This window comes from Halichoerus grypus, chromosome X (genome assembly GCF_964656455.1).
Source record: "Halichoerus grypus chromosome X, mHalGry1.hap1.1, whole genome shotgun sequence".
In the NCBI taxonomy this organism is placed as follows: domain Eukaryota; kingdom Metazoa; phylum Chordata; class Mammalia; order Carnivora; family Phocidae; genus Halichoerus; species Halichoerus grypus.
Genome location: NC_135727.1, coordinates 117,091,848 through 117,108,184, shown reverse-complemented (window position 1 = coordinate 117,108,184; position 16,337 = coordinate 117,091,848). Strand labels below are relative to the sequence as shown.

Genomic DNA, 16,337 nt, shown 5'->3' with positions numbered 1-16,337 from the left:
GAGCCCCGCTTCGGGCTCCGCGCTCAGCGGGGAATCTGAGATTTTTTCACCCTCTCCCTCTGTCCCTCTCCCCACCACTCTCTCTCTCTCCCTCTCTCTCTCTCTCTAAAATAAATAAATAAATCTTTTTAAAAAAAAAGTTCAACAGTGAGCGCCTGGGTGGCTCATTTGTTAAGTGTCTGCCTTTGGCTCAGGTCATGATCACAGGGTCCTGGGATCGAGCCCTGCATTGGGCTCCCTGCTCGGAGGGAAGCCTGCTTCTCCTTCTCCCTTCTCACACTCCCCCTGCTTGTGTTCCCTCTCTGGTTGTGGCTCTCTCTGTCAAATAAATAAATAAAATCTTAAAAAAAAAAAAAAGTTCAACAGTTTCCTCTTCAGAATGTTGAAAACAGTGACCTAATAACCTTTTGTGGGAGAAAGAAACCTGTAAAATAACTCATCTTGATAAAATGAGATATGTTTGCCTCAGAGCTATTTCTCCGCTCTCTTGATCAAAACAATCAAACTCAGCCACATCTATGTTCTACGAATCTCTGGAGGAAAGCTCTCGAAATCAAGCAGGTATCATAAAAAGAAAGGTTCAACATGGCCTTGTTACAGATATCTTGACTTGGCAAGCTAGCCCCTGCGATTCAGGAAGCCAGATTGTAACAAACAGCAGCAGCGTGACTCCTCATATTTACCTGTCTTGTCAGGAGGTGTGCTGGTCGTGATGACATTCACAGGGGCAGACGCGGTGGGAGAGTAAAGTGAGGATTTCACAGTTGGCAGTGTGTGGGAAAGATCAGTTTGGGGCATAGGGGAAAAGATAGTTCCAGAACTGGGGGGCATATCAATGGCAGAGCTGGAAGCTAGGGGAGCTGAAGGCTGGGGAGAAGGAAGGTAAATCCCTCGTGTTGGAGAGGCAGGGCTCTGGGTTACAGGTGGATGATTTAGAGGTTCAGCAAAAGAGAAGGCACTGGAGACCTGGGACAGAATGGTGGCCCGAGGAACAACTGGGATGGAATTGCTAGAAGAAAATGGTGAGCCATCTGGATGACCAGCAAGACATACGACAGGATCCTGCAGGTCACTAAAGGAAAGAATCAGAGAGATGCACGTGAGACACGAATAAGCGAGAGGCTCATCTCCTCTAGCAACCACCCGACACCACCAAGGTGACTTGGCTCCACCAGGGACCTGCTACTCCCAGCCTCTGCCCTGCATACCTGCCGTGCCCTTGCCACTGGCCCCCTGCCCCTGCCCACTTCCACCACTTCCTCCCTGGGAGAGGAATTAGCCAGGAAGGATGCTCTTTTATGAACTGCCAGTTCTGGGTCACTCACTCACCACTGCTCTCAGGCTCCTGTGCTTTATTACTTATCACTCAGTTGAAGAGATCTTGTAACACTTCTGTGTGTTTCTGGTGGTGGGGGGGAGCTGTTACATGCTGTTACCCACCTAGTTGGTTTTCATATATTAGGAATCTGTCTCACATTTTTTTTTTTTAGGTTTTACAAAATGTATTCTCAAAAAAGTATAATCACACGCCCAAACTGTTCCTAACATACTATAAAGTGTTCTAAATACTGGGTGCCTGGGTGGCTCAGTTGGTTAAACGTCTACCTTCAGCTCAGTTCATGATCCCAGGGTCCTGGGATCGAGCCCCACATTGGGTTCCCTGCTCAGCGGGGAGCCTGCTTCTCCCTCTCCCTCTGCTGCTCCCCCTGCTTGTGCTCTCTATCAAATAAATAAAATCATTAAAAAAAAATTCTTCTAAAAACTTAAATACCAAAATATCATTTTCCTTGAATATTCGAATCTGCATTAAAAAACTGGCTCATCATTTTTAGAACAATTGATTTTACTTTGAAGCAAAAGCATATCCATTTCAAAACTGTATCTGTCCATAACAGATTCACAAACTCTTTTTTTTTTTCAAGATTTTATTTATTTATTTGACAGAGAGAGAGACAGCAAGAGAGGGAACACAAGCAGGGGGAGTGGGAGAGGGAGAAGCAGGCTTCCCGCTGAGCAGGGAGCCCGACGCGGGGCTCGACCCCAGGACCCTGGGATCATGACCTGAGCCGAAGGCAGACGCTTAACCGACTGAGCCACCCGGGCGCCCCCGATTCACAAACTCTTATGTCAACTCAGTATTAACATGGGGTACAAAAGGGTATGGCATAAATTGAAAAGCAGCTCTAAATTTATCAATAGCCATAAAATGTTCTTCAGATTTTTCCTGTAGTTTTTGCAAAGTACATAATTCTGTCAATTACATTTACAATCTTCTGTGTATTGATCCATATTAGAAAAATGTGCAAAAATCATTATTATTGATTTGGATAATGGAATTTTTTATTTCAGCAAATTCTCATACTGGTCTTCGTGAGTCACAAGTAAGCCTTTCTTTTCCATGAAACCTCAAATTTAGCTCACTCACATGCAGTGTGATACTGGCTGGAATAGGTAAATCGCACTGCCTTTTTTTTTTTCTTTGACTTACTGAATTTTGTTTCAAGAAAATCTTGAACTGAAGTTAATAATACTAAATTTTTGTGAAACTGATGAACATAGGAATCTGTCTGAGTCAGTTTTATACCACTATAGCACAGCATGATGCTAACTGGCACCTAGTGACCGGAAATGTTCGTTGACTGAAAAAATAAATTAAGCTGGGGCCACAGGGGCCCCCAGTTTGTAAATCAGCTACGCCCTCAGTGTTGCTTTAGCCCAGTGGTTCTCAACCTAGGCTGTGCATGAGAAAACCCAGAGGACTTTTAAAAAATATACAGAGTTTTTTGTGGCCTACTCCTCAGCATCTGTTTCAGTTGGTCTTGGTGCAGGGGTGAGGCCCCCAGGCCCATATATTTTCATGGCATGCAAGGTTGAGAAGAACTCATCTACTATCAAGATCCACCAGCCTTGGGGTGCGGGGGGTAAGAGTAACCAGAGGGGGCAACAAACTATTACCTAGGGAAACCTCTGATGGATCCAGTTTTAGATGGTGACTTAAGAGCACCAACTAGAATGTGTCCTTATTGCTTCTCTGGGGTGAGAGGAGGCAGGAATATTAGGTTGAGGAACCCGAGGCAGGTCATACCCATAAAAAGAAATGCTGCCTCAGTCTAGTCTGGTCAGACACCCGCCGGAGGCCTGTCTACACAGCCTGGGGTTCAGGGTGGCAGTGTGGACGAAGGGGCGCCAGACAGTCGGAAAAGTGATGAGTCGAGAAGCCCTGGCTGAGGCTCCAGCTCTCAGTAGTCTTCCAGGCAATCCACCCCAGTTCTCGGAGACTCCGTTCTCTGAACTGTGTACTGCAGCAACCCGTCGGGCCGAGTCACAGCACAGGTGCTTTGCAAAGTCTAAATTAAATTTCCTTCTTAGATCTGGGGGAAGAGGCTACCCTCTCTCGGATACTCTTGGCACTTCTGCTACTCGGAGCCCTCCATCCGTCGGGAGAGGCACGCTGAGGGGCAGAGCGGTGGCGGGCAATGCCAGCTCTACGAGAAACCTCCGAGCGCTGCGCACCGGTGCAGGGGCTCCCATCCCAGGCCCACTCAACTGGACTCTCTGGGGTGGCTGCAGGCATCCGTATCTGTTTTAATACGCTTCTTCACTGAGCAGGCTCCATACGGTAGACTGCACTAATCTTCCATTTAGAGCTTGAAGAATTTTTATACGTGTATACACCTATATCATCACCACCCAGATCCAAAGAGAGTATTTCCAGCACCCAAGGCCACTTTGACACATCAGGTTTTAAAAGGGCCCGAAGTGGGCACCTGGGTGGCTCAGTCGGTTAAGCGTCTGCCTTACACTCAGGTCATGATCTTGGGATCCTGGGATCGAGCCCCGCATCGGGCTCCCTGCTCAGAGGGGAGCCTGCTTCTCCCTCTCCCTCTGCTCCTCCTCCCCTCCCCCCCGGTTCATGTTCTCTCTCTCAAATAAATTAATAAAATCTTTTTAAAAAGTTAAAAATAGGACACCTGGGTGGCTCAGTCAGTTAAGCATCTGCCTTTGGCTCCGGTCATGACCTCAGGGTTGTGAGATCAAGCCCCACGTCAGGCTCTGCGTTCAGTGGGGAGTCTGCTTCTCCCCCTCCCCTCTCCCTCTACTCATGTCTCACTCTCTCACAAATAAAATCTTAAAAAAAAAAAAAGAATCACCCCACCCAGGAATCCTGAAAAATCCAGAAGCCTGGACTGCACCCCAGACCAATGACATCACCATTTCTGAGGGTGGGAGGCAGGTATGGGTGTTTTTAAAATTCCCCAGATGATTCCAATGTGCATCCAGGGTTGAGAACCACTGCTCTGTGGACTAGACCCCACTGCGCAAAGTGAGGTCCATGAACCAGGAGCACTGGCTTCACCTGGTAGAAAGGCAGCAGCTCAGTTCCCAGACCTCCTGGATCAGAATTTTAACCAGACCCTGTGTGGCTGATATGCACAGTAACGTCTGAGAAGTGCTGATAGGGCTCACTTCCTATTTTACAGAGGAGGAACCTGAGGCTTATTTCTATTGATAAAGAATCAACAGCTGGATACACAGCTAGCTGATGACAGAGCCCGAGCCAGACAATGAGCTCGTATTCTGCTCGCTTTTCTGTGTCCCGCCGCTTCGTCCTCACAGCTCTTTGAATGGGCAGGCATCAGAGGTCTGTGGGGCTGCCTCAAAAGAGCTATGATCTCTTCATCTGATCCTGGTACTTCTAGAAATTCTCTCTCTCAAATGGGCCTCAACCCTTCAGCTTAATGGAGCATGTTGAGCTTAAAACTTATTCTTCACTTTTTATTACAGAAAATGCTATAAATCCTAAAGTCCTTTAGCTATTCCTCGAGATCCAATGTTTTAATATATCCCAGAAATACAGCCCACACAGGGCACACAGGCTACAGCTAGCCTTTTGTTCCCATATGAGAAGGTTTACATTGAAAAATGTATGTCCTGGGGCGCCTGGGTGGCTCAGTCATTAGGCGTCTGCCTTCGGCTCAGGTCATGGTCCCAGGGTCTTGGGATTGAGCCCCACATCGGGGCTCCCTGCTCGGCGGGAAGCCTGCTTCTCCCTCTCCCGCTCCCCCTGCTTGTGTTCCCTCTCTCGCTGTGTCTCTCTCTGTCAAATTAATAAATAAAATCTTGAAAAAAAAAAATGTATGTCCTTTTGTTCAAATACAAATTTTATCTGATTGTAATAAAGTACTGAAAATGCTGCAAAGAAAAAAAAAGGAATAGTAAACAAAATATCACCTAAGCCCCATGAGTATTTTCCTTCATTCATTCACTTCCTAGTTTTTTCTATGTATATTTGTATACACCTGTGATCACGTCATCCATGACTTTGGGATCATCTGCCTCCCAGCTTCCCTCCATTTTGGTGCTGAGTTTAAGGCAGTCATTCTCAACATTGATTGCACATTAGAATCGCCAAGAGGGCTTTTAAAACCCTTAATGCCTAGGCTGTGTTCCAGACCAATTAAATCAGAATCACTGAGGGTGGGAGACTGGAAATCAGGATTCTCAAAAAATTCTTCAATGGAACTAATTTTAGGCTTACAGAAACCCTGCAAAAATAACACAGAGTTCCCTATATCCCTCACTCAGCTTCCCTCAATGTTAGCATCTAATGTCTGGAATTGGGACCAAATAGCTATCAACATTTAACATATTCCAAAGATGGCTTGTCAAATCACTGAGGAAAAGATAGACTTTTTAATAAATGGTGTGGAACCCCTGGCTAGACATTTTTGAAAAGATTGAATTAGATCCATACCTTGCCCCACACACAAGAATAAATTCCAAGTGGATTTAATGTAAAAAAAATAAAAAATAAAAAATAAAGAAACCATATAATTACTAGAAAAACTCAAGGATGAATTCCCCTATAACCTGGGCATAGGAAAAGGCTTTCTAGCTAAGACTTCAAATCCACAGGCAATAAAAGAAAAGACTGGCAAATTTAACTACAATTTTTTTAAAAGATTTTATTTATTTATTTGAGAGAGAGAGTGTGTGTGCGCGCACTCTCATGCATGGGGGGGCGGGGGGCAGAGGGAGAGGCAGACTCCCCGCTGAGCAAGGAGCCTGGGCCTGCGGGGCTGGATCCCAGGATCCCAAGATCATGGCCTGAATGGAAGGCAGACGCTTAACCAACTGAGCCACCAGGCGCCCCTTAACTACATTTTTTAAAAAATTTAATTTGCGTGACAAAAACACGAAGTCAAAAGATAACTGACAAACTGGGAGAAAATATTTGCAACATATACCGCAAAGGGTTAAGACCCCACTATATAAAGGACTCTTAAAAACTGATCAGGTGATCAGGGGTGCCTGGGTGATGCAGTGGGTTAAGCATTCAACCCTTGATTTCGGCTCAGGTCATGTTTTCAGGGTCTTGAGATGGAGTCCTGCGTTGGGCTCTGTGCTCAGCAGGGAATCTGCTGGAGATTCTCCCTCTGCTCCTCTCCCTGCTCTCTCTCTCTCGAATAAATAAATAAAATCTTTTTTTTTTTAAAGATTTTATTTCTTTATTTGACAGAGAGAGAAACAGCAAGAGAGGGAACACAAGCAGGGGAAGTAGGAGAGGGAGAAGCAGGCTTCCTGCTGAGCGGGGAGCCTGATGTGGGGCTCGATCCCAGGATCCTGGGACCATGACCTGAGCCGAAGGCAGACGCTTAACGATTGAGCCACCCAGGCACCCCAAATAAATAAAATCTTAAAAAAAAAACTGATCAGGGGCACCTGGGTGGCTCAGTCGGTTAAGCCTTTGCCTTCGGCTCAGGTCATGACCTCAGGGTCCTGGAATCGAGCCCCACATCGGGCTCCCCACTCCACAGGAAGCCTGCTTCTCCCTCTCCCTCTGCCAGCCACTCTGCCTACTTGTGTGCACATACACTCTCTCTAATAAATAAAATCTTAAAAAAAAAAACAGATCAGATATCCAGTAGAAAAAGTGGGAAAGACATGAACGCACAATTAACAAGAAAAATACAAAAATGACCCCCAAATACATGAAAAATGTTCAAACAGACCTCAGAAGTGCAAATTAAAATACCACTGAGATACTCTTTCTCAACTACCACAATGGAAAAATTAAAAAATATGATGACATTCAGTTGGTGAGGCAGGGGCAGGGGTGGAGGGGAAGACGGCCAGAATATTTCTAATACTCCCCAGGTGATTTTGATGTGCAACCAAGATTGCAAACCATTATTTCAAAGTAATGGTCCACATGGAAACTTGATACAACAGAAAACTGCATTTCCTCTAAAATTGAAAGCCCTTCTTCACTGTCAAAATTCCAAAATTCCTTAGCCAGCATGGTGATTAAATATTATTATTATTATTATTATCATTATTGCTTTTAGGAAAAATGTCAGCCTGGGTGCTACATACCACTGCAGTTTTCCTAACTCTTCCGGGGAGGAAGGGCATGGTATCCTGACAGAACAGCAGCACTGTTCTGGAGACAACAGTAAAAGAAAGAAGAAAATACATGGTCAAGAATAAGGCAAGGCAGAAGCTCAGATCCATCAAGTATTATGGTTCCTACACTGGATGCATTTTAAAAAGCATCTGTCTAAAATAGGTGATAAAATAAAACTGGATACTATTATATTGACAATCATACATACATAATAGGTGCTCAGAAATATTTATTGAGTGAATAATTTGGGGGAAGTTATATGCATGCAATATCAATTGCTCTTCAACAGCTCCTAAGAATTCCGAAGTAAGTACATCCCGCAGCAATGGATCAAACACTCCAAATAGAAGTCCCCCTCTCTCAGTAGGTTTTTTTCCTATCTTGTTTTCAAATACAGTATACTGAAACTTTATTGAGAAAGCGGGGGAAAAAAAATCACATTTTAGAGCTCTCTAAAAGCTGTCCAAGAGTCAAAACAGAAAGCTATCACATACTTAAATTTATTGATTATATTTTCAGTTTTAAAAAGAACACATCAAAGTCATGTGAAGAAGAACACAGCAGTGAAGATAGAGACAACTTACCCATCGGTTGAATCTTTACTCTTCTCAAAGCAACCATTACAGCACATATGTTCATTGTTTTATTCATTTTTATTGTGAATGTACAATTTAATGTGCTGTAAAGAGAAATATATAAAACCAGAATGTTACTAAACTGGAAACCTACCTACATATTTGTAAATGCTTTTTCAAACTTGGGAGTGAGGAAAGGAGACACTGATGCTGTGAGCTTGGAGGGACAGCCCAATAAGCTTGTGACCACCCACGACTTTCAACCATGAGACATTTATAGAGGTTTACAGTCGCAGAGGTTGCAAACCAGAGACCCCGTGACCACACACAACTGCTGATTCATTTTGCCTGCGGGAACTATGAACTGGCGGGGGTGCAACTTGTTTGCAAAGACAAGCATCTTAACATCGAGAGTCTTACCCGCAGCTGGCTAATAGCCTGGTGTCTGTAGGCATTTGAATTTCCACCATGGCAGCCCTGTCACCTACCAGCCTGGATGAACATCGAGGTCTCTTAAATCCAAAACCTCTCTGGCAATTCCATCTAGATTATCAGGTAATTAGCAATTTAAGACATTATCGCTTATTTTTTTTTTTTTTACTTTAGTCTTGATTTACGTGAAAAAATATTAATGTTGCAAATAACCAAAAGTGGTTAAGTGAAATGAACTAAATATATATAGTGGATAGGGATTCAATCTACAATTTCATGAAGAATTGCCAGTATTTGTACCAATGAATAGCCTGATGAGCAGAAACCATCATTTTCTAGGACTTGTACTCTCACAGAATGCTCAGGATTCAGGTGACGAGATTACTGACCTACGTAAGTCGTTCGCTTATGCAGCCAAGACAGCCGATGGGCACAATTTAAAATGATCATCTGTGCAACCTCAAATAACTGTCGGGCAATCTCTGATGCACCCCTGCACACTTTTTAATTTCTTCTTTTCTCTTTCTTTCCCATCTTTTCCTCCCCTCTCTCCTTCTCCCAAGCACCATATTATGTTCCTTCTTCTCTGTCTGGCCTTTGCTAGACTGGACCACTGGGAGCCATTTCTTGGTTATATTGGTGGCCTTTGGGGCTAAGGACACTGATAGTCCTTACCGTCACCGCACCAGAGGCAAATGGCCCAGTCCCACCCACCCCTCTGTGATTCATAAAGAAACGGGAAGAGGGATGTGGCAGAGTGATGAATGTTTCAGAGGATAAAAACATATATCCAAAATGTCATGAATATGTATTTATTTTAGAGGAACACATTTGAATTTGCAACCTAAAACCCCCTCAATACTTTATTTCTCATGAGTAACGAAATAATATGGATAAAAGTGTTAAAAACGACTGACCTTTGGGTCTCTGCTGTAGCACACACGGTAAAATAAGCCTGAAACAAAACATATATATATGTAGGTTCCTTTGACAGTTGAGAATGTCAGACAAAACAACCTAGGACTTATCACAGCCTCATAGAATCTTAGAATCACAATAACCCCTAGGGATCATCCAATTCACATTGCTATCAGATTCCTGATCTATCATCAAAGCTACTAGGTCCGGGGTGGGGGGGGGCAGTCTCTGCTTGCATCCTGCTACTGTTGAGAACTCGCTACCACACAAGGGAGCTCATTCTGGAGCCCTCATTTTAAGAAACGTTTGGTTTTACATGAAGGAAAGTATCCCCTTGTAACAGCATTCCACTGTGATACCCAGTTCTGACTCTGGATCCATCCAGTTCTGACTTCTGGAGTAAAGGAACTAGTTTATTCAATCTTTTATATGACAGATTTGGGGAAGTTTGAATACATTTCTCCTCAGGAACACAGAACTCCACGCTTTCCCCCAAAGAGAAACAGTAATGATAAACAAGGTATAGGATGTACTATGATTACCTCACTTAAGGTTTGCAGGGCTTTGTTTAGCTCTGATCGTCTGTTAATAAAACGAGAGAAATTGACATGAAGGAGATCACTGGTGATGTTAAATTCAAAACAAGTTAGATTTTTAGCAATTAAACTAAGCCTATGGTATTTATTGCTTCCAGTGTTCACTTTGAAGAAACACTGGGCATACTAAGAGATTCCTATGTGAGAAAAATAAATTATTTATATGACAAGGGAAACTAACCAGACAGAAGCTCTATCAGTTCTAGCCAACAGCAAGATATAAATTATGGTTGAACAATCTTGTTACTCATTAGGCTCCTGCAACCCCCAGGCAGCTTCTTCTGGCAGAGGGCCCAAGGAAGAGCTGGCCCGAGGTGAAATTTCTGAGAGGAGTCCACCACTCGCCATGGGGGCCCTGCACCCCTGATTTCTTCCTCACTCCCTCTCCACCTGACCCCACCTGCCCTCTAGCACTCTCTAGCCCCCCTTCCCTTCCTCATCACTCCTCTTCCAGAATTTCCCTCATTCCTCTCCTCCAGTCCCGCTCAATCAACACTTTTATTTCTTCAATGTGGAAGAGCTTCACGGGAAGTTAAGATAAAAGAAATCTAAAGAATTCACTCTAGGGGCGCCTGGGTGGCTCAGTAGATTAAGTGTCTGCCTTCAGCTAGGGTCATGATCTCAGACTCCTGGGATGGGCTGTGTCAGGCTCCCTGCTCAGTGGGGAGCCTGCTTCTCCCTCCCTCTGCCCCTCTCTCTCAAATAAATAAAATTTTAAAAAATAAAATAAAGAATTCACTCTAGGGCAATCGTTCTCAACTGGGGTGGGGGGACGGATACTGTCCCCCAGGGGACATTGGGCAATATCTGGAGATGTTTTTGATTGTCACAATTGGGGGCTGGGTGTTACTGGCATCTAGTGGATAGAGGTCAGGGATCTGTTACACATCCTACAGTGCAAACACAGCCCTGCATAATAGAGAACTATCAGGTCCAAAATGTCAATAGTGCCAAGGCTGAGAAACCCAGCTCCAAGGGATGGGCAATAGTTCTAGGTGGTTCCAGGGAAGGTCTGGAGGAAAGAAGAGAAGGATTGTTGCAACAGTAAGTAGTCAGCTAGCTTTTCTAGCTGGCAGAAGCCGCTCCTTCCTAACTGTGCTCAGAGGTTACCTTTCTGGGGGTCTCTCTGGCCCCTGGGTTCAAGTCCAACCACTCTGCCTGCTCTATATTTAGATATGTAGAACATCCTTTGGAATCCTAAATATGTCACATTTATTGTAGGGATTCTACTGTATTGTTATTTGTTTGCATCCTAGGTCTATCCTACCAGACTCTAGACTCCTGGTTCTAAAAACTGGCCTCATGCTGGAACCATCAGGGGGGCATTCAAAAATACCAACGTCTGTGTCCCAGCCCCCAAATACTGATCTAATTGTTACAGAGTGTGCCTGGACGTCAGGATTTTTAAAAGCTCCCCAGGTGATTTTAATATGCAGCCAGGGTAGAGAACCACTGTTCTAGAGCCAGTTTTCCATCCTGAGAGTTGGGTTTATCCCCAAGGCCAAACACATAGTAGGTGCTCAACAAATGCTTCATGGCTGTAAACGAACTCCTCTGTATTTCAAGTCTAGTAATTAACATGAATTACAAGTATGTGAATTTCTGTTCTATTTATTAATTTGTGAGTTTAAAAAAATGTATCTTGGGGCGCCTGGGTGGCTCAGTCAGTTAAGTGTCTGCCTTCAGCTCAGGTCATGATCCCAGAGTCCCAGGATCGAGCCCTGCATCAGGCTTCCCACTCAGCGGGGAGTCTGCTTCTCCCTCTGATCCCCCTCCTTCTCATGCTCTCTCTCTCTCTCAAATAAAATAAATAAAACCTTTTTAAAAAATTTTAAAAAATTAAAAAATGTATCTTATCAATATTGTTTCCCATCTAAAGTTTAAGATACTTCTAGGACACTGATATCTTCTGCTTTTTATTTCACACATATACTTTGAATAGCTGGGAAAGCTACATTTTTATCAGGAGTTCAAAAAATAGGCATAAAGGACAGAAATACCGCTCCTGTCCATCCCAGTTCTCATTAGTTTAACTGTTTGCTGCTACACACTCACTCAGGGGAGGCCTAGAGATGTTTGATATCCCCCAGGTGGAATCCTAAGGTTCCCCTCCACCTATGCATTGCTGACTCAGCGGAAGCAGCCAGGTCAAAATGCTAATTGAAAGGATGACCCTTAAGAAGAGTTTTGTTTTGTTTTGTTTTTAAAGATTTTATTTATTCGTCAGAGAGAGACAGAGAGAGAGAGAGAGCACAAGCAGAGGGAGCGGCAGGCAGAGGGAGAAGCAGGCTCCCCGCTGAGCAGGGAGCACGATGTGGGGCTCGATCCCAGGACCCTGGGATCATGACCTGAGCCGAGGGCAGACGCTTAAATGACTGAGCCACCCAGATGTCCCTTGTTTTGACCTAGGAAAGGTTTTTTTTCTTCAATGTCATCACAGATACTCCCCCCGGAGCTTTTGGATTTGGTTCAAAAGTTGATGAAAATCTCCTTTGAGGGGTAGTGGCAAGATTGAGAGTAGATGGATTTTATCTCTGATGCTGCTTTCCTGCACGAGGATGAAGACATGACGTTTCCCCTCCCGGTGACACTCAGGTAAGACTAACTCCGGGCCTAGCCTGACATTTTGGCCTTGTGTCTGACTGGGAGCATCTATATTTGTAATGTATTTCTCATTGTCCATGCTTATCCCTGGAAGCTGGTACCTACTTCACAAAGACTTCTCTCTGACTTTTGAATGACTGATGCTTCATGAAAGCATGAACAAATGGAATACATGGCATCCCACCTTGAACTCTTCTTCCAACCTTTCTGGCTACCAAATCGTATTAAAGCTCAAATACCAATTCAAACTGACCTCTTACATACCTACAGAGCATCAAAGCGAACAGCCTCACGGGGCTATTAGCTGATGACGGGTAACTACTGTCTATTTGCTAAGAACTCACAAACCAAATTTTTATAAGCTTTGGGTCTATTTCCTACTCTCAGTTTCCAAAAGTAAAGATAGCTCAACAAATACCTTTCTATAGTTAACGTCTTAACTTTTAAATCAAGCAGTAGATTACTCACTTTGATTCCCTTAGAGACAGGACTCCAGATAAGGTGTCATTAGCCGTATTTTGATTCTGCTAGGAGTACAAAATCATTAAGAATATAACAAATATTGTTGTGGTTTTTTTACACTCTCTAACAAGAAGTTGTTCTTCAGTTTCCTTGGCTACCCAAAGAACTACACCCCAAAGACTGAATGCCAACGGTATGGAGTATTATCTAGCCAACGATCAAATCCGTATTAACTGAGCTACTTTTTGTTTTTATATTTCCTTTAAAAAATATTCTGAATCAGCAAGTCTAATGTGCTAATTAATTTCATTATTCCAAGGGTTCCCCGAAAAGAATACGATTAAAGCTCTCCACGTGAAAGGTCTCAGACTTAAGATCCCAGTGTAAAGAGGGAACTTGGTAGCAGCCTTCACTTCATTTGTAGCACCTTGCTCCTCACCTGGCACGTAGTAGGTGCTCAGGAAATAGTCACTGGAAGAACAAACCACATTTAGCTGGGATCCTCTGAACCAGTCTAGGTCATGGGAAGTCTGACTCTACTGCATCTGAATCCCCCATGAGGTGGAACAGGATCAGATTCATAAGACTACTCTTAGATTCAATATATTTCTTATTGCTAGAAGTTTCTAATATAATTAAAAAAGTTTTAAAGGCAATAGGATTCCATCGTATGAACATTCAGTAGCAAGTTTAGTGAAAACTGAAATATGCCTATTAACAAAGTACCATGATTATTATGAAGTCAAACCCTCTTGAAAAAGCTAGTGATTCGACAACACTTATTTTATTTATATTTGGTCATAAAAGTAAATATGCCATGAATAATCTGAGCCTTAAACAAATCTTTAAATGCACAAGCACTTCCTTTTTAAGATTGCAATTTAAAAAAATCTTTAAAACCTACCTGGGTAACATTGCTTTCTTCATATGGAAACATTATCTCACCTCTAAAAAATGCTAAAAATAAATTTGCAAAACAAAATTTGAGACTTGCATCCTTAGAGCATGAGGATTAATACAACACAGGAAAAGATTATCAGATTAATAATGAATAATCAAATTTATAAAATAAATGGTTTCATCAAATTCTTTGCAGTTACTCACATTTACTGTCTTTTCTATCAGAATGGTACTCAATGACCACCAATACAATTTTCAGAAAATGCGAACCATAAATTCTATGTGGGAATGTGGAAAGAGAAAAACCTTGCCTCCTTGTCAAGAAATTTTAATCCTACATGCTGCTCATCAGACCTTTTTTCCCATAAAGATGCTAACTTGAGGAACCGGCTCTAACATTAAAAATCTTTTTGGGGGGCGCCTGTGTGGCTCAGTAGGCTAAGTGTTTGCCTTCAGCTCAGGTCATGATCCCAGGGTCCTGGGATCGAGGCCCACATCAGGCTCCCTGCCCGGCAGGGAGCCTGCTTCTCCCTCTTCCTCTGCCCTCCTTGTGCTCGTGCTCTCTCTCTTTCTCTCTCTCAAATGAATAAAAGAAAATCTTTAAAAAAATCTTTTGGGGTTTTCTAGTTGCAGTTACATACATAAAGGAGGGAGAGAAAAAGTGTTTCTCAGAAATTAAGCAGCCTTATGAGAGTCTATTTATTCCTTGCCATTTGGTTTGTTTTTTTTTTCTTTTTAAAATATAGCGACCAAGTGCAATCTCCCCGCTAGGAACAAAGTTAAGATTTTGCTTTTGAAACCCGAATAGTCTGCAGGGAGAATCTTTTCTTCAGTTGAACAACTCATTGTGGCTTTCATCCCCAAAATGCCAGAAAACTCTGTTCTTAAAATGCTCACTTCGGGAAATACAGAACTCAATTTCAGTCAACCTGTTTCCTACAGCGTATACTTGGAGGGGCTCCGACTCAATCAGAAAGAAAGAAAATAGAGACTGCTTAACAGAAGCACACTGTGTGCACTTCATAATCTACAGAGACAGAAAACCGGCCTCTTTTTTTTTTTTTAAAGATTTTACTTATTTATTTGACACACACACACACAGCGTGAGCACAAGCAGGGGGAGCAGCAGGGAGAGGGAGAAGCAGGCTCCCTGCCGAGCAGGGTGCCCGATGCGGGGCTCTATCCCAGGACCCTGGGATCATGACCTGAGCCGAAGGCAGACGCTTAACCGACTGAGCCACCCAGGCGCCCCGAAAACCAGGCTCTAGAGCAGAAGGCAAAGAGGTCATACAAACTAGAGCAGGTGTCAGCCATTTTTTTGGTATCCGATCAGATATTTGAGGTTTTTTGGGCCATATGTTCTGTCAGAAATACTCAACTTTGCAGTTGTAGCATGAGAGCAGCCAAACAATATGTACACGACTTGCATGGCTATGTTCCAGTAAAACTTTATTTACAAAAACAGGTGGCAGGTATTTAGACTATGGGCAGTAGTTTGTCAACTCCTGAGCTAGAGGGTTGAATGCCTTCTCAGCTCATTTTTATAACAACCCAAAGTACCACTGGTGCCCACAGCCAAGTACCCAATGGTCCACTTCCACTTAAAATGGCCAACAAAGCCACTGGCCCAGTGACTGACAGGATTTATCTATTTTAGCAACTGTTCTACTGAGAACCTCAACTTCAGTATGTTCATACTGAAATCTCAATTAATGCAGTATACAATTATTAAAAGTAAAGATACTTGATATATGCATAGAATTACTTATCCATTTTGGGAAAAACCCTTAGCTATTAAAAATGTATTTAGTGTGTGCACGTGCCGACACCAACAATTTGTCTCCCTTATCCGTCCATTCTCCAAGTTCATCCTTCAGTCTTGTGGAGCGCACGCTGAATTTCATACATGTGCTGCGAGCACAGTGTTAGCAGTGTGACCCGGAACCTTTTGACCCTCAGCCTAACTCTGCCTGGTCAGCTCCCAGTTTTTTCACCAGCCTCCGTTTCCCTTAATGAAGTCAGATTGGAACCTGCGAGAAGTGAAGGTTTCTCGTTTCTGGCAGGAGACCATGGGATTTCTGGTGCCAAAAGAGTTGGTTCCCTGATGAGGCTGTTTTCACCAGACACTAAAACAAATGGTCAATTCAGTCACTTAACTGAGGAAAACATTACTCCAACTAGCTTCCTGGCATCTGTTATTCAAGATGACCGTTTTTTATTTTTTGTTTTTTGTTTTCTAAATATTCAATTTTCAAAGTTATCAAACATCATGTAGACACAACACTAAACTAGACATTAGTCACCAGTCCAAAACACAGATGAAGCGTAAAAATAATGAAATTATGGAGAATTCAGTAAGAGAAGGGTAAGAGAAGAGGGAGGGAAGAAGAGTTACACAATATATGAAAGTGAAACGTATCTCACAAGTCTTTTTCCCCTTTA

The 16,337-nt window shown here is 43.1% G+C and overlaps 1 protein-coding gene across 6 annotated transcripts in view; it reads right to left on the bottom strand.

Moving 5' to 3' along the window:
• The window catches only part of ADGRG2 (adhesion G protein-coupled receptor G2), a 127,838-nt gene that overhangs the window by 22,494 nt on the left and 89,007 nt on the right, over nt 1-16,337 (bottom strand). For 4 of the 6 annotated variants that reach the window (XM_078065343.1, XM_078065342.1, XM_078065346.1 and 1 more), the window contains 7 exons: nt 13,900-13,952; nt 13,002-13,060; nt 9,876-9,915; nt 9,333-9,370; nt 7,993-8,087; nt 7,378-7,444; nt 684-1,072 (listed from right to left, as the gene is read on the bottom strand). In XM_078065343.1, the coding sequence (XP_077921469.1) occupies nt 684-1,072; nt 7,378-7,444; nt 7,993-8,087; nt 9,333-9,370; nt 9,876-9,915; nt 13,002-13,060; nt 13,900-13,952 (741 nt within the window). The remainder of the gene's footprint in view (nt 1-683; nt 1,073-7,377; nt 7,445-7,992; nt 8,088-9,332; nt 9,371-9,875; nt 9,916-13,001; nt 13,061-13,899; nt 13,953-16,337) is intronic. The other 2 variants (XM_078065344.1, XM_078065347.1) reach the window with 1 other exon arrangement.